This window comes from Haemaphysalis longicornis, unplaced genomic scaffold, assembly GCF_048455015.1.
Source record: "Haemaphysalis longicornis isolate Haplotype H1 unplaced genomic scaffold, Haemaphysalis longicornis Haplotype H1 scaffold_5, whole genome shotgun sequence".
Taxonomy (NCBI): domain Eukaryota; kingdom Metazoa; phylum Arthropoda; class Arachnida; order Ixodida; family Ixodidae; genus Haemaphysalis; species Haemaphysalis longicornis.
Window position 1 is genome coordinate 3,425,664 of NW_027526385.1, and position 25,509 is coordinate 3,451,172.

Here is a 25,509-nt window from a genome sequence, read left to right on the forward strand (position 1 = left end):
GCCTCGTCACCTATTCTTTTTTTTTTTTTTTTTTTTTGTCCTCCCATTGCATAGCATTGTCGCTTACATGTTCTTTAGAACTGACGCGGGTGTTATTCCAATGAGGTAATCTTTTCATCAGAGCGAAGTCGTATCTTTTCTTCATGGTCCCTATAAAAATACAAGCTTTAAATGTACAGGTCAGGGTGCGATGGCTTTACAGTAAATAGAAAAATGAATACCACATTGGCCATTGCAGTAATGCAAGAATGAGTGGTGGTATCACGACCCGAACAAACTAATGCAAGGCACTAGCAAAGTGGAAGGGGACTACATTTCAAAGTAATACATTGCCCTGAATGAAATGCATTGGAGATGAAATGTTACGAGAGGTTTGACAAGAAGCCACTCTCTGACTGGCACTGTTCTTGCCACTAACAAACTTCCCTCCGTTGATGCTCAGATTTTTATTTGTGTGCGCGTGTCCGTTTCCCAGACGGAAGCCCCTGCCACAAGCTCCCCCGGTTTCCAAATGGGCGACGGCAACTCTGCCGTTCTTCTGCGCTACTGCCTGGAGTCCCAAGAAGGCGACGACCACGACAAATTTCTCGATGGACTCGGTGCGTTCCTGTGCTCCCATTGCATCTCTGTCGGAGCTCAGATTTTTTTTTTAATCGCTCATAGGCACTGCACCAAGTTGCACTGACTGGATGAGCAGAGTGGACAGTGAAGTGATTGCAGCGGAAGGCTTGTTATACACTCCTCTAGAATCTTGGCATTTTTCTAATTGATTAACCTCCCACAGGCCCCATAACTGCTGGCGTTTAGAGAATATTTTATAAATATCAAAGAAGCAACCAGCTTTTTTGTTTTCAGCTTTCACTTTCTGATAGGTAATAAAGCATTTATTATTGTCCAATGAAATTTCACAGAAAAGGCTGCGCAGTAATTGCAAAGCTCGTGGAAAACATTTTATGTTTAAATGAGGTGTGCCTGCTCAGCGGCGAGCCGATGGCAAGCTTGCTTAGTCTGGCAGTGGCCGCAAGCAAAATAAATAGCTTTTGTTAGCTTTCTTTCTTCTAGTTAGAAACGTCATTTGGCCACTGGTGTCTCCCACCAGCTCTTTGGGTTTTCCCCCACCTGGCATGAAACAAGCATGCTTCAGCTGTCCGAGGACATTGGCAGCACGAGTGATGCCCGTTTGTTGGCCCTATTTTCCGGCAGTGAGAGCAGCTGGTGAGAGACGGTACGGGTTGTCGGGGCTGATGTGTGCATCCTGCTCCCATTGCTGCGTGCAGTGCTGGACACGTTTGGCCCCATCGTGCCCGAGGAGGAATTGGAGAAGCGGCTGGCAGAGCAGCAGGCAGAGCTGCAGAGGCTGACGGCTCTGGTGGTGAGCACAGCTTTCCTACACTGGAGCCACCCCTTCGTGCGTTCCCACGGGGGCATACTTTCGCTGGAAGACTCTCGCGAACAGATATCGGGGTAGAGAGAGAGTGCGTGGCAGGAAGCGTTCCACTCTTTATGCCACATAACGAGCCTATGGAGACTCGTGCTGATGAGGTTCTGCTCAGCAGCAGAAATTCTGACGGGTGTGTGCGATCTGTCGCACTGCATGTGCGCAGGCATACTGGATGTGTACCACTACCTGCTGTATTCGGGCAGCTTTTTTGTTGTTAATTCTCGCTAACTTGGGAAGTTTGGCAACAAATACTCTCTCTCTCTCCCATGTCATGCTGGCAAGGCTCTTCCCACATCAACTGCAGAGTGCATATTGCTTCAAGAAAAAGAGCGCTACAAACCACTTCAGGAAAAAAATAAAAAGGACGATACAGATGTGCTTTTCTTCAACAGAAGCACATCTGTCTTGTCCTTTCTTTTTCTTTTTCTGTTGGGGTTTGTAGCGCTCTTTTACTTGAAGCAATATGCACCACCTAGCCCAACAGCATATTTTGCAGAGTGCATTCCTCGCATGCCGTGATATAGCAAATAGAAAATATGCACTTTCAGATGTGCTAGGGGGTGGCTATTGTCGTGTACTGCGCTCCGTCAAGCCCCATCAAGCGGTCAAGTACCGCCATCTGGTGGGGCCCGCTGTAATGAGCAACTCGCATGACAGATTGCGTGGGCCCGGAGTGGCAGTGCGCTCCCAAGCATGGATGGCGCTGGTCACGTTCAGACTAGTTCCAAATAAAGTATGTTCTTTGTTTGCTATCAGCGCGTCTACGAGTCCGGCATCATCGCCTCGCACTACCGAACTCCGGCAGCAAACAGTTATACCGCCTGAAAGCATCAGGCAGGAATGATTCATTGCACAAAGTTGCAGCTATGTAAGTGGCATCTCGGTGCTCTAAAGAACAAGTGTAAAGGTTCCACATGACTGTTTTTTTTGCCTTGTGGTTGCTGATCTAAAATGGTGGGTGTACAGGAAGTGTTGTATACCGGCCTATAAAAAGTACTCTCTCTCCTTGGATACAGTACATGTCGTGTGTAGCCCTACAGCTTTTTTTTCTTTTCTAAATTCACTAGTTGTTTTGACACGCGTGACTTATTCTTAAATTGGTTGCGTTCATCGATGCAAGCAAACCTGTTCACTTACTTTTAGCTTTGAAACGTGTGCGAGTCATGCTTTTTTGTCATTATTCGTGAACATTGTATGAATTTTTTTTTACTTACATGAGCTCGCATCTGCCATACTTCCTTGCTTGGTACTTTTGTCAGACTTATGCCAGATTGCTTGATGATCTTGCCTGCTTGTCTGAAAGTCTTGTTTCACTTTTGTCGGCTTCAGGGGTGAGACAGCTGCGCATATTGCGCCTTTCTGATACAATTCCATTTTCCTGCGCCAAGCTGCTCCAAAAGCACGAAAATTGCGAAAATTGCGCCAGACTGCTCCAGAAGAGCCTGAAAGGCACGGATTTTGATGCTCATGTCAGTTTCGGCGGGGACGAAAGCCTCCCGCATCCCGGTCACCGCTTTTATTGTCGGTCAATTGCAAACACAGAAATGGCACAAATAGAAAGACTGAAACGAAGCAAGTGATAGCTTCTAAAACTCGATTCGCTTTCCGTCCGGGTTCGCTGAAACGGCCTTCTCGATTAGGCATCGCTGCGGCAACAAACATGGCCGCCGCCTGATCTGGCTGCTACCAACGCGCTCAGTGCATATCGCCGATATTTTCCCTGGTTTATTTTACGCTATCAGCTGGGTTCCAGTGTATTCATTCTATCTGTTATGGCTCTGAACAGTGACGTTAACGTGGGGATATGGTTTGAGATTGGTGCCAGGTTACGGGAAGTTGGGCAGCTCGAAAAAAAGTTCATTGAAATGTGGGGCCTACGACTTCGGCGTGGTTTGTCCTTGAGTGCGAAACGCGGTGCGCGCGTCTATAATCGGGTTCGTGAAGTGAATTTTTTGGCTCATTGTGGTGGTGTAAAATGCTGAGGTGTTGCTGTGCTTTGAAGCGCGATCGCGAGCCTCGGGGATGGAACGTGCGACACGAAAGTTGCGAGCTGTGCTGCGGCGCTGCGACCTGTTCAGGCAGCGCCCAATAGCTGCAGGACTACACGGTTGCCATAGAACGCGACTATAACACTTGATGTATGCAAAGTGAAATTTAATGCCAAAATCTAGGTGGCTAAACATTAACGCTACTCAAATGACCATAGGGTGAACCTGCGCCCCGGGGACTGAAACGGGTAGGCTGGTTGGGCTATGCGACCGTTAGCTCGAAGCTGTTCAACTGTTGCCGTGACTACAGTCGTTCGTACAACGCAGCCTGGGATTACAAAAATAATAATGTTAGCATTAAAACAGCAAGAAAACGCCACAATTGCGGAGCCCTTAAATTTGATAAGAGTTTTAGCAGTCTGTCTGTTCCGCCGTGTACGTAGTTACCGTGCTCACCGGGACTCGTCTGGGCACTTGGGCATTTGTAGCCGTAGGGGGATTAGTTCCGCGGACCTGCCTTCACCTTGTCCGCGCCTCCTCGCCCTTCCGCGCGCGCAGGCGCAGACCGGTGTGGTCAACCCGGTAACAAAGTAACCAACAGAACAGACGGACTGCTAAAAATATGTTAACGGCAGTTTTGTTGTCAGTGTTGCGTGCAGGCGCAACACAATATCACCAGTTAGGAAAAAGGTAGTGCAGTTAGTACTTTGTGATACTCTTAAAAACTCTTTCAGGTAAGGCTGTTTGAGTGTTCTGTGTATTCAAAACTGATTGAAATGTGCACTTGACCCTGCAAATTGCTGAAATAATGAATTTTTAAGCTCACAGGACGATTTAATTAATGTCCCTAACTGCTCCAAATCAAGATTCTTCTGCTCCAAAATCGAAATTTTGCTGCTCCGAAAACTGCTCCCAAATCTGTTTGGGCTGTCTCACCCCTGCGGCTTGCGTCTGCCTCGTTTGGCTTGCCACCTTGCCTCTCTTCTTTGGATTTCTTGTTTGCCTTGGCATCTGTCGGCTTACGTCAGGCTTGCTTGCTTTTCTGCAGGAGGAACAGGATGCCCTTGAAGTGCACCTGGAGCGCGAGAAGACAAAGGTGAAGAATTTTGAGACATACTTTGCCGAGATGGAGCAGCACTTCGAGACAAGGAGGGCCGAAGTGGAGAAGAACGAGGAGGCCATCAAGGTCATCAGTGAGTTTTTCTTCCCCTTGCTCAGTCTGTTCACAATAAGAGAAAAAGAACTATGTGATCGGAAGACAGCACGGAGACTGCTTGTATCTTTCATCACGTGCAGAATGAGGTTGGCAAACAGCAAACTGTGGGTCGGATGAGGAACAGAGTGAGGGAGTTGGTGTGCAAGTGAGAGAGCGATCAAGTGCAAGTGCCTGCGTGCATGTATGTGTGCACGTGTGACTTCTTTCTTTTTTGTTATTTTTTTTCTTATCTTTCTGTTTTTTTTCCCCTTAAACTGTGTTTGACACACCATGAAGGTATAGAAAGTTGCAATGTCAGGAGCACTAATTCCTGTTTGACTCTGTCGAGTGATGACAAACCAGAGCATGCTATGGAACGCATCACGTATCTGATGGGAAATTTAGGAGCCGCATCGTGGCTACAGACACCAGACGCTGTCATTTACGTATTGTGGATCATTTAATGCTTTTGCATCAAAAACAATGAGTACACTGATGTACGCCAGCTACTCTTTGCTTTCAGTTTGACCCTGTCGGCAAGAACCGGAAAAGGCTGCCAGTTTTCAAACGAGGGGCTCTTCCTTTTCCAGAGCAGAGAAGGCTGTCCACAATTTTTATGTCAATGTAGACGTCATCGTGGCAGTATCCGCAAGCATGGAGTGCCTGTAGAGTTTGAGGGCAGTGTGGGAATAAGAGTGAAATTGTAGCACCTAACAAGTAGGCAGGGATACCGCAGGGAACCTAATTGAGCACTTTGCTGTTGTAACACGAGAACTTTAGGCGCTGCATTGTGTGAGAAACTGGCCTTTTCGTTGTTACCTGTTATAGGAAATGCTGCCACTTTAAAGTAAATCAAATACATTTGAGTTCTGGTAAGATTAAACGGGGGTTTCCAGGGTAGGAGTAGAGTGCATTACTGCCGTGCTACCTCAACGCACTGCCAGTGGCAGAACGAGAGTTTGTCTAAGTGCACACCACGCGACAGCTGAGCATGCCGGCTGCACCTTAGAGGGAGCTGCTGCCCCCCAGTGCCACTATTTCCTCCCGTTCCTCCTTGTGCAGACGGCCAGAAGGAGGAGGTGCGCGAGCAGCTGTGCAGGCAGCAGGCCCTGCTGCAGGAGCAGCGTGGCCGGCAGGAGGACCGACAGAGCCTGCAGCAGAGGGAGCAGCGCCTCCAGCAAAGCCTGTCTGCCGTCCGCAGCGAGCTGGAGGCCCTCAAGGGCCAGCAGCAGCTGCTAAGCCTCTCCTGGTACTGCAGCAACGAAGAGGTCTGCCTGTGTGTTGTACTGTGTCTGTGCATATGCACTTTGAGCATCCAGCCAGTTGCCTTCGACTGCCGAGCCTTGTCTGGGTTAGACATCTTAGGTTAACACTTGCACATCACCTCTCTGTGCACAAGAGCTATGGTGTTGTATTCTGATACGTCAAACTCTCAGTAGCGTTGTAGGTTTTTTGTTCTTGCGATGTGACGGGAAAGTTGAGCGCTCAGCTTTTGAAGTCGTAGTAGTGGACATTAGTGCAAGTGCAAAAGAGCTTCAATTTCTCAACTGTGTTCCCAATGAAGTTTCAGCTTGAGGATTGTGACCATTGAATCTGTGACAACTATTGCTGCTCCTCCCGTTCTGCTGCCAGCTTTGGCAGGCATGCCTACCAAGGGGGCATGTGCAAGGCAGTGTTAGTCTTCAAAATGTGTCCCCCTGTAAAAGGCGTTTAAACCCACGCTACCTTTTTCCAAAACATCAAATTGTCGGTCTTTCACAAACACAAACGGTAATTGAAGTTCTTATTGTCGCCGGCAATTTCTGAGATTGTTACCAAGGAGTGTTTAGCAAAGACGAAATGCTTCTCTGCGATACACGATAGCATGCTCGCTAAAGTGTGGCTCGCCCGGACACTAGTGCCAGATTTTCTTCTACACGTGGGCACAAGGTAAGAACGGTAATGGCTCGTGTAGTGTATCACTCCAGCTAAGCAACGACAGATCGAGATGTCAACATGCGCGCGTTGTAAACGATTGCGCTTCATGCTCAATATCGTCTGCTTTTCGACACATAATTTGTCATCACTGCAGTAGTTTATAAAAGCAGATTAAGCTAAAAAAAAATAATCTTGGAGATGACTTGTTCGAAGTTCAAAATATTTGTAGTAATGCAATCTTTATGCCGCGCGGGTACACAGCCAGTGTAGTGAGGAGGCACAGGGACTACGTCCATTAAGTTGTACCCGAGAGTAGCCGATAATAGTGTGGACCTCTGTGGTTTGCATGAAGGCAATACGGCCTCCGTGGGCTGCCTCTGATCTACGGTCAGGGGTGAGACAGCTGCGCATATTGCGCAGTTTTGATACGAATTTGTTTTCCTTCGCCAGGCTGCTCCAAAAGCTTGAAAATTGAAAAAATTGCGCCAAGCTGCTACGAAACAGTCTGACAGCCAAGGATTTTAACGCTCCCGTCAGTTGCAGCGGGAAAAAATGCTTGCTGACGGCATAATTTTCCAGCACCCCCAAGGAAATGCGGTTTGTGAAGGTTTGATTGATCATTGAATAAAAAACCCGCATAAAATTGTCCCCGAGATAGTTTTTTCCGAAGTCACAATGTCAGGTTGGACATGTTATATTCTGGGCGTTTTTAAAGTTTTTCCCATCAGAAACCATTGCAAAGAGCTGTAGAAACAATACTTATGTGTACTGAGGCGACAAACTACTTGTGCAAGTTGATGGAACAACGGCAATTTTTGGAGCGCCGTATCTCCGAAATGACATTACCGGGCGCCGCCATCTTGGTGTTGTGAAGATTAGAAAACATGGCCGCGGGGAGAAGCAGTGGCTTGTGGTTCAGGCAGAGTGCTCTTCGCCAATTCCTACCGTGGTTTTCGTTATGGGGGTGGCTGGATTTGCATTTAGTTGTTTGATCTGTTGCGGGAAGTTGCGTGACTCGAAAGACGGGAGTTCATCAAAAACGACCTGGTGCCCGCGAATTCGCAGTGTTTCGGCCTTGACTGTGAGGCGCGGTGCGTGCTTGAAGTGAAATTTCGGACCCATTGCGGTGTTATAAAACGCTGAGTTATTGCTGCCTTTGACAGCGAGCTTGCAAGCGGCGGGAATGGGACGATCGACACTGAAGAAGTGGCGGCGCAGGCTGCATCGCCGCAAAATGTTCAAGCAGTGTCCTACAGCGAGACGGGCTAATATTACACGGTAGTAGTAATGGTTCATCTACCTAAAGTGACATTTAATGCCAAAAGGAAAGTGGCTAAACATGACTCAAATTATGATCGTAGTGAACATGTACCTTGGGGATTGAAATGGGAGGGCTGGTAGGGTGCGACATCTGTCACCTCGTTTTTGGATACTTTTGCTGTGGCTCTGTACTTGTGCGTAAAGTCGAGTCTGGGATTACAAAAATAATGATTTCGGCATTCACATGATACTAAAAATGCCTTATGATTACTTAGTTTTTCAATTCGATATTTGCAACAGCACTCCACGCTATCTATGCATAATGCGTAAAAATTTAAAAATGGTTTGTAAAAAGGAAGTGCAGCTCGTACCTTGTGATACTCTGGAAGAAAAAACTTTATTGAAAGGCTGTTTCAGTGTTATGTATGTTCAAAACCGATTAAAATAAAGGACACCCCTCCCCCCCACCCCCCATCCCTGAGTTGCCAAAAATTTTATTTTTTATGCTCCTAAGGTGACATAATAAATGTAGCTAACTGCTCCAAATCAAGGTTCTTCTGCTCCAAAATCGAGATTTCGCTGCTCCAAAAACTGCTCCCAAATCTGATTCAGCTGTCTCACCACTGTACGGTGTACAACCGCCTTCCTCTGGCGTGCAGCTTCAGGCGACGAACGCGAAGCTGCAGCAGAGCTTTGCCAGAGCGGCGGCCCCCCTGCGTCGTGTGCTGCCGCACTCCGTGCTGGAGGACTTTGACCTGCGGCCGGTGGAGGACGCTCGCTCCCTGCAGCGACACCAGGCCTGCAACAGGGCCGCACTGGCCCGGGCTAATGCAGGGCTCGAGCAGGCTGTGCAGGGCCTGCAGGCCTCCACCCTACAAGAAGAGGAGCTCTGCGACCAGGTATGTCTCGCTGCATGGAACAATCTGCCTCTTCCGAAAAAATCTACTGTGCATGCGTGCGGCCCTGGCGGAGGAGGCCACAAACGGCCTCGCAGGAATCAGCCGATCTGCTGCTGTAACTGAGCCGCGTAGTGAAAGTATGCGACCGGTTTAAGCTCTCGTCAATATAACAGACTTGATAACAGATAATAACAGATAACATATTCATGGGGGGTCAAGGGAAGCTTAGTGGACAAGTGCTATTCAAGTAGATTATATTATTGCTGCCACAGAAACTAATCAGTATAACTTTTTCAGTGTGGTGCACAATGTATCGAAAAAGTGCGCGTGCTCGCAGTTTACTGACTTTGTGGCCAGACGGTGCAGCATGCATTGGAGGCTGTGCGCTGCATTCGTATTTCTTTTAATCCCTCCTGTACATTCCTCTCGCCAAGACAACAAGGGATTTGGTGTGCAGTCAAGTGTACAGGGGATACAATGCATAAGATTGGGCAGTACTGTTAAATTGTTAAAATGTGTTCAGCTCGCTGAGGTCTGTATTAATGCCGTTGAATTCGAATCTCTGCATCCTGCATGCAATGTGAGTAGTTGGGCTTTTATACATGCTAGCGTTGCTTAGGTGCAAAGTACTGTTGTATGTACACTGAAAGCTGTTTTCGTTTACAGTAGGGCAGTGAAAGTAGGGATCTTTGCATTTGAAGTGAACACAAAAGCAACAATTAGTTTGTTCCAATAGTCTCGAAGCAAAAGGAATAAAGTGTCAGCTGAAGTACATCACGCAGGATTCATGACTAGTTACAGTGGAATCTCGGTGATACGATTCTGGGTGATACAAATTTCTGATAAGTCCTGGCAAAATTGCATTGTTTGCAATGGGAAAAATTTCGGCTCTTACGAACGGACCTGCGCGGCCCGGCGGATGATACGAACGAGCCAACGAGGCGCCCGACTGCCGAGCGAGCAAGCGACGGCGACTTGTGCGCTCTCTCTCCCCTCTTTGTCGCCCTTTCTCCAGGACCGGCCGGGGGTTTGTTTGCCGTTTGCGAAAATGCACCGCGCGCTCCACAGGCGCGCTGACGCCGCCGCGGAACCACCCGCACACTGTGTGGGGCACGGCCGGCTGCGGCAACATGGCGGCGGCTTCGGTCGCGAAGTGGTGCGGCGGCACTCAAGCGACCGCTTCAAACCGCTCTTTAAAATGCCGCTCAAAGCACACACGAGGTTTCTTGTGCAATAAATCAGTAATAATGTGGGCGAGAACGGTGCTATAAAACGTAATCCGCTCCGCTAATGAAAGCACCCATGAAATATCTGCCGAGGTGCTAAGCCTAAACATTTCCAGCGGAGCCAGCCGGCTGTCTTGAACGCTTCGACACTGCCTCCATGAGGCACGCACCTGCCATTGGCACTAGAGCCGCTAAATAATTTTTACTCAGTGACGCTAATTGGCGCAAGTCATCAGGCTCCTCCCACTGCCGCGCGCGTCGTTTTCTGACCGAGAGACAGGCGGTCGCGGAAGCACCGACGCGGGCGCAGTGCCGACGCGCACGAATCGCGTGCAAAAACGCACCATGCGGTTCAGTGCAGAGAGTAGCGAGTTTGGGAATGGCAGATGAGAAGGTAGTCCAGAAAGGACCACTCGTCGATTTAAAAGTTAAAAAAGAGCAGAAAAACGTCGCGAATTCCTTCACGCGACAGAAAAGTCGAGAAATAAACGAAATCTTTTTTTAGGGCTCAATTTTTCGGTCTGTGTTGGTTCATACGAATTTCGAATGATACGAATATTTTTCGTGGTCCCGCGAGATTCGTATCATCGAGATTTTACTGTATTTTGCTTTTACCCCCACAATAAGGATTCTCTTCACATTTAAACACCCTTAACACTCTCAAGGCATTTCAGAATTGCACGTATTGCCATTTATATGGACTTTCATTACTGTTGCGAGCAGTGCAAATGGTTTTGTGGAAGCAAACAAAACAAATGGAGTTGCCCTCCCATTTTGCTCTGCCATATTATATGTCCAGACTCCTCACTCTACATTCGCATTATGTTTTGCAATGTTTGTGTTGTTTGTCCTGCTTCCCTCCCCATCAAGAAAAGGTTTGTCCACCGACTGCCGATTCTTCTGTTTATTTGGGGGGAAAGATGGTATCTTTACTGTTTCGTCATTTTCCACAGTACACGTTCGAGATTGAGGACTTGCAACGACAACTGCAGCTGAAACAAGAGCTCATCTCAAAGCGGCAGTCCTACTTCGCCACTCAGACGGCCGTGAGTATGTGAGGATGAACAAAAACTTCAACTCATTTGAGACTACATCACTTATGCCCTCGTGGAGCACCAGCTACAAGAGGTCGAACTCCCACGGAGCCAACGAACATGCACTACACCCCATGGCGATGAACACTCTCCCGTTACTCGCCTGCTCAATCCAGGTTCCTTCTTTTTAACAACTCTTTCTCTCCCCCTGCTTGTTGTTTGAGCCTTCGCATCGCCCCACCGTCATTCCTTTCTGGCCTCTACCTCTTTTACCATGTGACCTCTGCTTATCAGTGTCTTTGGTTCCTTTCTTCCCCGCCTTTCCTTTTACTTTACTCTCGTTTGTTTTGCTTCCCCTTCATTGCGGCCTTGGCAGTTCCACATTCTCCCTGCTGCTTATCTCATGACATACGGGGCATGGCTGGAGGGCTAGTGCAGACGTACGGGGGCAGGAGGGGACACAAAATGGGAATTCCCTTCAGAAACTTGTTGTTTCAGTTAGGGGTTCGCAAATTATGCCAGAGGGTGCTACATTTAGCACTTTCATAAAGTCGTCTTATCGGGGTTCCACTGTAATATTCATTCTGAAATGTGGCAGCTTGTTGTTGAATTGGTGGCTTGCACATTGAAGAAAAAGTGGCGCAGCTCATTCTGCCACATGCCGTTGCTGCGGGGCTCTGCAACAGCAAAGTGCGTAAGGGGAATCTAAGTAAAACGCAAATAAGGCCACAATTTTAATAACCACAGTTTTCTTTATCTGCGAGGTTTGTCTTTCGCAGGGGTGAGACAGCTGCGCATATTGCGCAGTTTTGATACAAATGTGTTTTCCTGCGCCGGCCTGCTCCAAAAGCTTGAAATTCGTAACAATTGTGCCAAACTGCTCCACAGCAGTCAGAGAGCCAAGAATTTTAATGCTCCCGTCAGTTTGAGTGGGAAAAAATTCTTACCGACCGCATAATTTTCAAGCACCCCCAGGGTGATGTTGTTTGTAAAGGTTTAATTGATTGATCATTCAATAAAAACCCGCATGAAATTGTCCCCGAGATAGTTTTTTCGAAAGTCACAATGTCGGATTGCACACGTTATATTCTTGAGTTTTTAAACTTTTTCCCATCGAAAACCATTGCAAAGTCCTGTAGAAAAAAAACCTATGTGTACTGAGACACCGAACTACTTGTGCAAGTTGATGAAAAAACGACAATCATCGGAGCGCCGTATCTCCGGAACGACATCACTGGGTGCCGCCATCTTGGTGTGGTGAAGATTGGAAAACATGGCCGCCGGGCAAAGCAGTCGATCGTGTTTGTTTCAGGCAGAGTGGTCTCCCGATTTTTACAGTTCTTTTGGTTATGGGGGTGGCTGGATTAACATTTAGTCGTTTGATCTGTTGTGGGAAGTTGCACGACTCAAAAGACCGGAGTTCATCAAAACGTGGGGCCTGCGAATTCGGTGTTTCGGCCTTGAGTGTGAGGCGCGATGTGCCCAATTTTCGGACTCGTTGCAGTGTTATAAAACGCCGAGTTGTGGCTGCCTTTGACAGCAAGGTTGCGAGCGGTGGGACTGGGACGATCGACACTGCAGAAGTGGCGGCGCAGGCCACATCGCCTCAAAATGTTCAAGCAGTGTCAGATAACGGGACGGGCTCTTATTGCACGCTAGTATTAATGGTTCATCTATCTGAAAAGAAATTTAATGCCAAACGGAGGTAGCTAAACATACCAATGTTACTCGTATTACGCTCGTTGTGAACGGGCACTTTGGGAATCGAAATAAGAGGGCTGGTGTGGTGCGAAGACTACTGTCATTTTGCTGTGCGCAACTTTTGCCGTGGCTCTACACTCGTGCGTAAAGCCCAGTCTGGGATTACAAAAATAATTTGGGAATTCACATGACAGTAAAAATGCCCTACAATTGTTTAGTTTTTCAATTTTCAATTCGATATTCTCAACGGCGCTCCGCGCTATCCATGCATAGAGCCTAAGAATTTAAAAATGGTTTGTAAAGATGTAGTGCAGTTCGTACCTTTTGGTAATATGGTAGAAAAACTTGGGCTGTTTCAGTGTTATGTACGTTCAAAACCGATTAAAAAGTGCACTCCCCACCCTGAGTTGCCAAAAATGTGATTTCTTTTAAGCTCCTAAGGGGACATAATAAATGTTCTGCTCCAAATCCAGGTACTTCTGCTCCAAAATCGAGGTTTCGCTGCTCCAAAAACTGCTCCCAAATCTGGTTCAGCTGTCTCACCCCTGCTTTAGGTTGTAAACACTAAGAGCACCTCAAGGCTGCCACCATGGCATGTTACTTCAAACAGTGGCAAAAGAAAGGGGGGCTGCTGCAAGTTTTGATGCTTGCAGACCAGTGTCGCAATCTGCAGCACTAGCTCCTTATCCAGCGCTCAATTTTTCCCTCTTTCTTGGTGCAAACTCAACGAGCTTCCCTTGATGCTTGAACTGCGGTTTAGCACTGCAAGTACTCACTTGACAAGTAATTTTTTAAAGTAATAACTGCGTGTTAAGCAAAGGTGCAACATAACCGTTTCTGCACAGCTGGTTGGGTTTCTTTTTCTTTCTTCTTCTTTTTTTTTTATCTTTTTTTTAACATGGCCATCCCGTTTGCATCCACTGCAAGACAAAGGTGTCACCTGTATTCTCCCAGTTGTTCCTGTCTTGCGGTGCCCTGGCCTCCGAATTTTGTTTATTCCACCCCTCCGTATCGTTGATTGATTTCTCCTGCTTCCAGTCCCATCTTTCCGCAGCTACTCTGTCCACCGGTGGTTAGTTCATGCCCAGCCATTGCATTCTCTTAATTTGAGCTGGGATGGTCTTCACGCAAGTCTGGTCACCGTTCTTTCCCTTTCTTGTTGGGTACTTGCCTCGGTTTATCTTCAAGCGGGTTCAGTAAGGCGTCGAGTATTTGCACCACAAGGTATGGCTGGGGGCATGTGTTTGCGGCATGCCAATCTTTTCTGGCACCGAGTGCCCTCAACTTGTCCCGATTCTGCGCCTGAAACCAGTGCTGGGATTTAGTGGCACTTGCAGCTTCCCCCGTATGGCCATGTTCATCCACTTCTTCTGGTGCCCTGTTGCCTTGGGTGAAGCGGATGTTTTCTGTGCGCCAATTTAGCATTTATTTCGATTTCTCCATATAGGACTAAGCTTTCCAAGCGTAGCTCCGAAAGTATCCTTTGCAGGACTTCTCCTCATTCAGTGGACAAGACAATGTTTTGGTGAGGTTAAAGGGACTACTGCGGTATTCTTCAATTACTTGTATCCCAGACTTCTCTCTTGAGCTTCCTTCATACCTGCTCTAGATGTGCTGGAGAGCCGCTCCTGGCATCACTTCCTTTATCATATGATTGGGAATCGTTTATAGGATCGCACCTGTTTGTTATACCTAGCGCACAATGTTCCACCAACTCACCTGACACCAAGCATTGCCAAAGTTTGGTTGGGAACTTTTCCTTCTTGCAAAACGTTATCGCCCTCCTCAATTCCCCATTCTTTTTTAAACTGTCCAGTGCTGCGGTTGTTTCTAAGTAGTCAACGACTTTTCCATAATCTATAAATGCCACAGAAAGGGCTTTATTATAAAATATAGGGATGGGCGAATATAGATTTTGAGGTTCGAAGCGAATTCGAAGCGAATAGTGATTTGGTCGAATAATTTCGAATCGAATAGTTCGAATAGTACACATTGCAAATCACAAAGACAAATGAGCAACTTGTGACCTGACTAATGTACACAATTTTTTCTAATAATTAGAACTCACGTAGGCACAGTATTGTGTAAAACTATTACCAGTTGAACATTTATTGCAAAATCTTACACACAGCTTTCCTTTGCTGTATTCACAAGTTTTCATGAAGAAATGCCTGTTGCGCCACATGCTCTAGGTGCAGCAGTTTCCGCCGGCTGCTCATTCATAAGTTTAAGCGGCGCCTAGAAGCTCCGCTAAAAAAAGAAGTATTGTAGCCACTAGTATCCTCGGCCGTAGCCAAGCAAAGCGCAAGTGGCTGGCCGCCATTTTGAATAGGCTCGCTTAGTGCGGCGTACTGCTGCGCTGAGCGAGCCTATTCAAAATGGCGGCATGCCTATTCAAAATGGCGGCCTGTACAAGTCTGCTGGCTTGGTGCCGCTATGTTCGGAGCGGTGTCGTTTCAGTGCCGCCTTTTTTTTTTTTTTAACCTAAAGTGTGCTGGCGGCCGAGAGCTTCGTCGAACCTCTAGGCAAGGCAGCAACTCGGCAGTGCCGGCACTGGTAATAGAAATGTCCGCGTTGGTGGGTCTTGAGCCAAGCCTGGGGTAACTCTCGGAAAGCTTGACCGAAAAGCTTGGCTTTTAGCTGCCTATTCGGGAGCATCGAATAATTCGAAAATATCGAATACCTGCATTCGGATCGAAGTGAATAACGAATAGAGAGCTATTCGATCGAATATTCGACAATACCGAATATTCGCCCATCCCTAATAAAATACTCTGTGGATTCCTCTTTTACCTGATTAGTGACACGACTGTGATCAATTCTTTAGTGCCCCTTCCTAAATCTAGCCCGTTCTTTCGTTTGTTAGACAATCTAGGTTGTCGCTCGTGTTAATTAGCGAGGCAAACGGCTGGTATACAGTTGAGATTGGGCCGATAGGTTTGCAATTTCTTGTAAGCTCTCTGACACCTCCCTTCTTGTGGATGGCAATTGTTGTCATTTTTCAAGGACAGGGAAGACTAGTTGTAATGCATTCTTAAGGTAATTCTGCCGTCTTTGTTTCAGTACGATGTCTCCTTTGTCCCTTCGTTGTACATGGTTATTCCATCATTTCCTGCAACGTTGCCAGTTACTGCTGGAACCTCATTAACCAAGCTAGTCCGTTTAGTACTGTTTTCTTGTGTAACGTTCCTTTCATGCAAATCTACATGAGGCTTTGCTACTACTTTCACTTATCTCATCCGCTTAGTGCGAACTTGTAATCGGTCTTTGTCGTTTGATGTTATTGTGTGTTCCGTGAATAATATCAACGTGACAGACAAGGCTAGGAGTTTAACTCGACTGAAGGGATGAGATCGGAAAATTCGGTGACCAAAAAGGGATTAGGGCATCGCAAGTGGGGAATGATTGGAGGATGGAGGCCTCCGTCCTGCAGTGGACTGGTGACTGTGAAGACGGCCAGTGTGGTAAACATCCTTGTCTCGCGCCATCTTGTCCCAGGACAAGCGGAAGCAGGCACAGGAGCTGGATGAAGAGTACGCCGAGCTCTCCAAGCGATACGCAGACCTGGAGCTCAAGACCATGTCCGTGTCTGGCGAGCACTCCAAGGCTGTCGTGGATGCCAAGAAGCGGTCTGTATTGCGACCACCAAGCGCTTTGTCTGTGGCTTGCCCATTCTTGCGTTTGCATGTGCACGAATTTGGGTTTGGGTGGCCCCCAATTTGTAACCTCTGTGTTAATGCTTTTATACGGGCCTTCAGTAGTACTCGACCAGCCTTCCATTTTTGGTCTCTTATTTTCCCGTGCAGAGCAGTTTTTGGCAGTTGCAGGCCAGTCCAAAATCCTCTTGCAATTGAAATTCTATGTAAACGAAAATATGAAGGTGCTCCAGAACAGTTCTGAGCAGTCTGAAACGACAAATAAGAGGCATTTTGTATGCATGCATCGACACTTTTGGCACTCGTCTGAAAAATCTCTCCCCAGTAAAATAATAACTCCCCAATAAAAGATGATTGAAATGCAACGCTTTCTCTGGTCAAAGGCCAGTTTTTTGAACTTGGGTCGTTTGGATCTTGGACTTTGACTGTGGAGTTTGAGAGCTTTGGCTTTTGGCCAGAGAAAGCTTCGCGTCTTAACCATTGCTGTTCACCTGTGATCATTATCATCGTCAGAGAAAGTTGGCTTTCCTGCAGTGCATTTTGGTGTGCACCGGACACCATCAGTGGAGCATAGAAAGCTTCGCTTTAAAATAATCCGGTCGAATGCAGACATCGCTTGGCGGTAAGGTCATAGGGCTTTGTGTGCAAGCTTCGTGTGCTGGTGAGGGCAGGATAATTTATCAGGTGTTACCTGTGTGTTAATTGCCTCAAGAGAATCCAAACCTTGTTCGCTAAACAGGTCTTGTGCTGCCTCTAGGTCTATACGCATCTCTATATGGCTTGCGTCCACTTGGAGGATTGGTAGAAGCTATGAGGCCAGTCATTAGCTGAAAGGTTTAAGGGGGATGGGGAGAGTTCTTTATCCGGGAGCACTAATGGGCATATCACCACACATTTGTACAATTTTGAAAGTGCTTATTTGCACTGTGCTAGTGCAGTTGGACCTGGATATAACGAAGTTGATAAAAAAGTTTTTTAGAAAAAGTGCAATAAACAATAAATCATCAGTGTAACAAATTCGTTACATCAAGGTTACCCATCGCAACGCCTTCGTTACATAGGTCACAAAAACGTAGGCTTCAATGGGGCTCGCAACGGGAATTCAAAAACTTCATTATATCCAGGAATTCGTTACATAGAGGTTTTTTACATCCAGATTCAACTGTAGTAGTCCCCGTCATCGATTCGTCATGTTGCTCATGCCAACCAATACATGCATGGTAGTTTTTTTTTCTTCTCCAAAGCCACTGCACATGCTGGGAACACTGCTGCAAGGCATGCGCTCACGAGCGCTCGGCATTTTCTCGGTATTTCTTTCTGCAACACCGAACTTAAGGCTTGTACGACAGCTCCGTTGTTAAAATTCAAATTCAAGTGCAGTGTGTAACAAGATTTCATTGTTTATTGCGCCTACTGTGCAGCCTGGCAGACGCGCAGAAAAGGTTGGCGGATGCACGTACCAACCAGAAGGAGACCAGCGCTGCCAGCGACGAAGAAAGGAGACAGATCGCGCAGTCAGTGAAGGTTAGTACCTGCCGAGATGCCATTGAGCTCGTCAAGATGCCACTAAACATGATCATGCTGCTTTTCATCTGCATCCCACTGCTTTTACAAGCGACGACTTCACTGTGTGGGAGCCTAGGTTGCAAGAGAGTTAGCATGTGCCTGTTCTTCTCTATAGAAATTCCCACCCACACTTCTGCACATGTGCATGTGGCTGCTATCTTGTCGTTTTATTCACGTTTATTTGTTGCAGTACGACTGTCCATAATGTGGAGTTGTATTGGCTGAGGCAACGCTCTCTAGACTCAAAGAAAAATTTCGTGGCAGCATAGCCACAACAGTGTTTGCCACATTTTGTTCGAAACCAACTTGTCAGATGTCGTGTGTCGCGTGTTGGCTTTACCGCGTGACGCCGAAGCATTGCAAGAAAGCTTAACCCAACATGGAAAGTTGTATTATGGTGATGCTGTTGCACAGAGGCATTGCACATTTTTACTGCTCTATTACTCAGAAATTTTGAATATTCAAACGCTTTGCATACTTCAGACGATGAAACTGTTTTGTGAATCCATTCAAATCGCGAACTGTTTTGTGAATCCATTCAAATCGCGAACACTGTTAGCAAAGTATGAGACGTTTCGAATGTTAGCACACCTCAACTAAATACGAGTGGCCTAAATAAGTTCGTAGGCCTCCGCTACAGCATTTACGTCATAACTGACACAGCTTCAGGCCATCATGACGTTACTGTGGCACATATGAAATAGCCTCCTGCTTAGGTATTCGTGTTGATGCAGTTTGAATCAAATTCACTACCAATAATAGTCGCATCGCATGAATGAGTGGAAGTTTTCTGCAGTGCTTTGACGGCAATTTCGAACTAAGCTTGCCGCCTTTCCCCCAAAAGAAAACCGGCCCTCCCGAGTGGGAGAGAGGGGTGGGGGGGGATAGCGAAGGTTGAATTCGTGTTGGAAAACAGACTCCACGTTTTCTTTTCTTTTTTTTCTCGTTTTCCTAGCGAGAAATCAGCATAAAATTTGTGCAGAAAGTGACTAAGACTATCTAAAAAGAAAGTGTTAACATGATTTTCTGGAAACACGCGACGTATTTTCTTTGCTCACGTGTCCTTGCGCAGCTTGTCGGCACATATTTATCGTTGCAGTTGCTGAATTGATGCTATATGAAATGCCAAAACGATCATAATCGTGGCCCGATGGCCAAAACACCGGCAAATGACGGCCAGTTTTAGGTATGGACCGGCAAACAGCCCGCTGTCTAAAAAACCGGCCAGGTGGCAATCCCACTTCGAACTCGTGGTGGCTGTTTTAAAATAGAGCCTAGTTAATATTTGCCTAAAAATGGAGACTGCCTGAACATTGCCTTCAAACAAAGTTTTCCCTTCTTTTCAGGCCTGCTACGACGAACACCTTGCCCTGATGCAACAGTGCCACAACAAGGTCATTGATGCCATCAAAGAGCTGCAGGATATAAAAGTTAATGTGATCGGGAAGACGAAGCACGATCCATGAAAGACTCTTGAAATTCTGCATGGTGGCTTTTAAGTTTTCTTTTTCTTTGTGGAAGCTTTACACACAATCACACCTGAACTGTGTGGTTGTTGACGAGTCATTAATTTTTTTGACATCAGCAGTGTACTTTTCTTATGCTTGGTTTTTATGAACTTTACAAGTTGTATCTCCAATTTTATTCATGTCCTGACAAAACTGGAATTCTCAGCTTGGGAAAAATTTTTCTAAAAACTGGCCCCAATCGACGGTGTGAACATGGTTAGACAGCAAAGCCGGATGAGTGCACGATACAAAGTATGGTTGTTTTTAATTTGCGGTTTAAAGCACTTCTTGGTTAATTATCTTAGTAAAGCTTAAAAAGACTACAGTTTTACCCTCGCAGACAAAGTTTGGGCTGTTCCTTTCACGTCTTTTTTTTTTACTCTGCTTGTGGCAAAGAGTAATAAAGGTCTTTAATGTCGTGACAGGTTTTTAATGCCACATGACAAATTGCTTAATTTTATGATTGACGAGTTTGGTAGTGTGCTTTTTCAAAATGCTGCAGGGGTGTCTGTTAGCGGTTTTTTAGAACTTTTATCGTTTTATCTACGTTCCACTTTTATTCAGTACGACCGTAAGCCGGGCCTGCTACGCGAAGGAATATGCATTGACTCATGCATTGCCCCGATTCTTAGTGGCTTGTTTTTATCCAAACTAGATAACACTGTGGCTGGCCTCCTTGACAGCATGAATGTTGTTCGTGTGTTACGTTTTGTGTACGATTATTTATTCTTCTTGGATTGTAATTCTGATGCCCTAGAATGTCGCGCCCATGGTGTGTTATCCATTGGTAAAGAAAATTTTAGACCCCTCGAGGGTACTTTTGAACTCCCGATTAATAACTCGATGCAGTTTCTCGACACAAACGTGGCATTTCAACCAGATCACGCTTGTTGGGCATACCAACCAAGGAGCAGCAAACCACTCCTCCCCTTTCATTCCACACACTCTAAATTGGTGAAGTGGGGAATCGTAAACATGTGTTTTAAGAACGCTATCAAGAAATCGTGCGACCATTCAATGGCTACCAGCCTCTGTCAACAATCGCAAAGGTTTTCCAACTCTGGGTATCCGGTTCATTTGCAAATCTCTGTTGCTGAGTCCCTGCTAAAAAAGTTGTGAGCCCAAACGCAGGGAGAGCAGCCGGCCTCGCCCAAAACCCGTCCAAAGTACGCGGTTATACCTTACCTCCACAATATTTCCCACAACTTGAAGAAAATTGCAGGACGTGCCAATATTAGCCAGAAAAACTGGGCAAGTCTTGCATAATGAGCCATCCCTGGGGTCAACGCTCTAGCCGTTGCTGTATAAAACGTAAATGTAAGCGCACAACATGCACAGAAAATGTGGTATATGAAATTTCCCTTTCTTGCGGAAAATGTTACATTGGGCAGACTGGTCGTTGTATTAATGACCGGCTTCGCGAGCACTCTGGCAATGTTGAAAATGGGAGTGGCGGATGGTTAGCACATCACTGTTCCACGTGTGACCACAAACCGCACTGCGAACCACTCTTCGACAAATGCATCATAATCGGCAAGAATAGAGATAGGTTGACCAGAGAAATTATGGAAGCTGATAAAATAGATAGGTTGCAGTCTCAATGCGCGAGCACTAAATCTGTATCCATTTCTCAAAAAGAACTCTGTTATCTCAGATGATTATGAGTAGAGCCCCTAGCTTTCTGCGATTCCGCGATTCCGCAAAAAATCGCGGAATTAAGGTTTTCTCGCGGAAATAAAAAAAAAAAAACCTTAAAATTGTGCCGCTACATCCCCAAAACGATAGATTTAGTGAAATGTGGCGGAAAAGTGGTATTTTATATTACTAATGGCAAAATAGTTTCTATTATTTGTCCGCAACGTTTTTACTGTTGAAAATTTGAATTTGTATCTGCATATTCCAACCTTATCAAATAATAAAAGTGGCTAGGTGGCGCAGCCTCCACCCGAATCAGAGGGCTTAGCCATAGCCACAGAAAGAGAACAATGCACACAACAGGGTCTGTCAGATTGCAAACAAAAGGAAGGTTAAAGCGGCTATCAAGGCACTAGTATACTTGTGACACTTGGAAGTTTTTCAAGAGTGTGAGGTGGTTGGATCCCCTGCAAGTTGGGTGTCTCTCAGAGAAGAGATCAGAGTTTGGGGCCGTTCCTGGACTTGGGGAAGAATCCCTAGCCCTAGCTGCTGAATGGCAAGTGTACCTAAAGTCTGCCCAAGACCACAAGTCTAGTGACAGGGACTTGGCACAATTTCTTTCTAAACAAGAAAAGCCAGGTGAAGGTTCTGATGTCCTGGCTTTCTGGGCTGGGATGGAACACCTGACTCCAACACTTTCTTCCATTGCCCTTAAATACCTGTCAGTGCCAATCAACTCTGTTGATGAAGAAAGGTCGTTCAGTCACTATGGTGGCATCGTGTTTCACAAGCGCCATTCTCTTGGTGAAGAAAGCACAAAGCATCACCTCATGCTCAGCCACAACAGCTTCCTTGAGTTGTAAATGACATCCAGCATGTCAGGAGTCTGAAGTGTCTAAAAAATGAACTGTACATGTGCCTTATGCCTTTTCAATGTTGTCGCGGAATTTTGCAGATTCCCCTATCTAGAATCGCAGAATTTGAAATGCTCCACCGCAAGAAGTAAGGGGCTCTAATTATGAGTGTCTCTGCGCATGTGTGGTGGTATGCAAGTGGAAAGTGTGACATGTATAAATTGTGGGTTTTTTCCAAATATATTTTGTTGGAAGCTAGCGCTCGTCCTGTTGTCTCCTTTCTTTGTCTGTGTCTAATTTGCGCTTTCAGTTCCCATTATGCATCACCAAGAAGCCCAAACCATGAACCTTTTGGACAATTAGCCACCAAGACTACTGCATCATCACACCAAGTTTTATTTTCGTGTCGTAATTAGTTCACGTTGGAGTTTAAAATATTGTAGGATTCCCATCTCCTGTCAATATACAGCTGTTTACATAGGCACACGGCAACTTTTCATCCAATGAGGACCCTTTCATACCATCCAGTGGTGTTATCGTTTCAGGAATGTCTTTAATGGTTTCCATTTCGACTTGCCAATCATCTCTTGTGAAGAAAGTTTGTAACGGATTAGAAATCTTCAAATGACCCTCTTGAATAAATGTAAACCCAATGCCGGAAAAGCAATTTAGAGAAGCAGTGCCTGCCGCAAATATTGCAGCCTCTATAACTTATCACTCGCCGTAAAAATTCACATGCCAGTGCAGCCGCCAATGCGGCGTATTGCACAGCCTTGCCTAAAATCGAGCAGTGGCGGGCGCAGGCGACGGGCACTAATCTACATGAGGTGAAAACAAATCGTCAACAAGAAGTACAGTATACCTTTCCTCTGTGTGAGGGATGACCAGCGATTAAGCTGTGGTGTCGAGCCTCAACATGAGCGACAATGTGCTTTGACCAGGGCGTATAGTCCAAGGAATGCACAAAAGAAAGTGCCTTTGATTGTAATTAGCAATTGGGCATACTTCATAGTTAATTAGCTGAATGAAACTTGGACGGACTAGAGTTTATTCCAGCAGACAAACATGGGGCTGTCTGTTCTCCTCCTGGGAAACGCATGTGTTGACATCAGACGGAAATAACACAATATTTACAGCTCGCTCTTACGACGTAATATTGAAAATTAAATGAAACTCTTTGTGTAATGATAGAGTCGTCCTTGTGACTAATTGTCTTACAATTGATTTCAAAATAGTTTTAATAAAACAAGAGTTAGAGCCACTTTCTGTAATGATACTCCCTCCGAAGATGGACATGCCCATCTCCACTAACGTGAAACCTGGGGAGGGGCAGAGCATGCAGTGTGTGCCGGTGTTTCCCACAGCAAAATCGCTGCTAATTGGTAATGAGGCAGAAGACGATTTTGCTCCAACTATATATGTGCATTTATTATACACAATCATCAATCATGTAGCTAATCCCAGTCATTATGCATAATTTATTTTTTGGGTTCTCCCTCGTCCCAATGCTCCTGGTGTTGATGAGGCTCCCGCGTTTCCAAGTCGTGGACCGTGCCGAGTTCAGTAGAAATGTTCAGCTTTGCTGTAAAAGTCTCGCGTCTTTGAAGCACAAAGCATTCTAGTGTGAGGCGTTGGAAAATGAGTGTCCAGGGGTGATCTTTTAGTACGCGTTCTTGCCCACGCAGATGAAGCGTTCTAGTGTGAGGCGTTGGAAAACGAGTGTCCCGGCATTTTAGTACCGTGACTATACAAGACGACGACAGGAGACACTGACAGCCCAGGCCCCTAAGGCCCCTTCACCTTCCGTCACATATGCACTGCGGGGAAGACACTTTAGAGGACATATACGAGGGCTTTAGGACGTTTTCTTAATTCTTTGTGAGGTGGTGCTATGCTTGTCTACATCGCTCTAGTCGGAGCCATGGACAGTTTCGCAGTGAAACAGAACGGGTCTTTGTTCCTACCCAGCACCGCTGCTTGATGCCCTGCGGCCACCCGCTAGTGTGCGACAGCACCATGTGCTAGAATAACAGCGATGCATGACTCCCATCCTCGCGAACCTCAGCAACTAGGAATTTAACAAACAGGACAAGCACTCGTGCCAGAGCAAGGGCCAAGTTTGGTGTCACTCGGAGCGCTCTTGGCTGGAATGGCTATTTAGGACATCGCAGGAGGGAAAAAAAGGCGGAGGCAGTGATGGGAGTTTAAAGGGGCCCTGCAGCACTTACCATCGACTACTAGGAATGTATTTTGGGTTAAAGTCTATTGTCCCAGCAATGTCCTCCCGTATGAATTATGAAACTCTGTTTGCTATCACCAAAAATACACGCGATGACAAATCACGCATAATCGTTCCCTCTCAACTCGACCACGGACAACGCGACGAAAGTTACGCGCTCTCACCCAGAGAGGGGGGTGGTTCGTAGAATTCTCTTCCGCGGCCTTTAATATATCACAGGCCGGGGAGTTTTCTCCGCAACGTGGAGGGGTCTATTTCCGGTCTGGTGCCACAAGAAAGCAGGCATGGCTGCCTGCTCGCTAGCGCACGCTCGGGCTGGTAGGGCGTTTTTGAAGCACTAAACCTTTGTTGTCAAGGGGTCTGGTTGAAAGGGAAGTATTGAGATCATCACTCAAACTCCGCGCGCATTCAAAACGCAAAAGAGATGGCAAAACTGTGCGTACAGGTTCAGGCATAGAAGAGGTTCGTACACAGCGCTGACAACGGCAGATCGTCAGAGGAAATGCGAAAAATAAGCCGCGAAGTTGACCAGTGACAGCCAATGCACAGCCATGGCCTCAATGGCATCGTTTAGGCCATGCCAGGGGTGCATAATGAGGAGAATTGAAAAGAGCGCGGTTGGTTTTTCCGTGTCTTTCACAGCGATTTGCGCGCTCACTCCTTCACGTGCACATGTAATATCTGGCTCAGGTATTCCTGGCAGTGCAAGCTAAACGTTGCGCAGGCTTATTTGCACTGCTCAAAGAGTGTTGCAGGGTCCCTTTAAAAATGGGGTGATGGGGAGATGAGGGAAGCAAATCTGTTAGGTTAGCTAGTAGTAGGGCAAGCAACTGGAATAAAACAGGCAAGTCGGTTGCTGACGACCGACACCCCGATGCAAGGAGTTACTAATCATCATCATCATACAGGAAATTTCATTTTACTTTCGCAGTACTAGGAAAGTTTATCAATGGAACTAATTACTTGCTTGTTTATACTTTTATATAATTTCACAATTATTGATTTGTTTTTTAAATTATCTGTGCAGAAGCTCAAGTTGCCACTGGCCACCGTGCGACGATCGGAAGACTGTTTGAACAACTCTTGTGTTCTACCCAACTCTACCCCTAGGGTTGTTGGAGTAGCAACTGATGTAATTATAAATGTACCTTTCAGAGCGGCAACGATAGTTGTCTCATAGCCAGAGTGAGTAGTAACTCTATGCATAGTAAGAGAACCCTGCCGTCATCGCACAAGCGGCCCACCAATTTTGAAAACTTGCACCCTTCACAGCACGTGCCTCAGAAAGAAAACAAGCGCCTAGCTCGCCTTTCTCATGCTCATATGCAACTTCTAGACAAGTTTCACGTGGTGTCTCGGGTAAATAAATTACCTCGTTGATTTGTCATTT

The 25,509-nt window shown here is 46.3% G+C and overlaps 1 protein-coding gene across 2 annotated transcripts in view; it reads left to right on the forward strand.

Moving 5' to 3' along the window:
- LOC144137812 (kinetochore protein NDC80 homolog) overlaps nucleotides 1-22,219 on the forward strand; it is a 34,128-nt gene extending 11,909 nt beyond the window's left edge. Inside the window, exons 7-15 of one of the 2 annotated variants that reach the window (XM_077669814.1) lie at nucleotides 476-599; nucleotides 1,278-1,372; nucleotides 4,478-4,622; nucleotides 5,687-5,892; nucleotides 8,461-8,700; nucleotides 10,880-10,972; nucleotides 16,160-16,290; nucleotides 17,739-17,841; nucleotides 19,230-22,218. In XM_077669814.1, the coding sequence (XP_077525940.1) occupies nucleotides 476-599; nucleotides 1,278-1,372; nucleotides 4,478-4,622; nucleotides 5,687-5,892; nucleotides 8,461-8,700; nucleotides 10,880-10,972; nucleotides 16,160-16,290; nucleotides 17,739-17,841; nucleotides 19,230-19,349 (1,257 nt within the window). In that variant the 3' untranslated portion in view covers nucleotides 19,350-22,218. Of the gene's footprint in view, nucleotides 1-475; nucleotides 600-1,277; nucleotides 1,373-4,477; nucleotides 4,623-5,686; nucleotides 5,893-8,460; nucleotides 8,701-10,879; nucleotides 10,973-16,159; nucleotides 16,291-17,738; nucleotides 17,842-19,229 lie in introns of both variants that reach the window. The other variant, XM_077669813.1, reaches the window with a different exon arrangement.
- The last annotated feature ends 3,290 nt before the right edge of the window (nucleotides 22,220-25,509 follow it).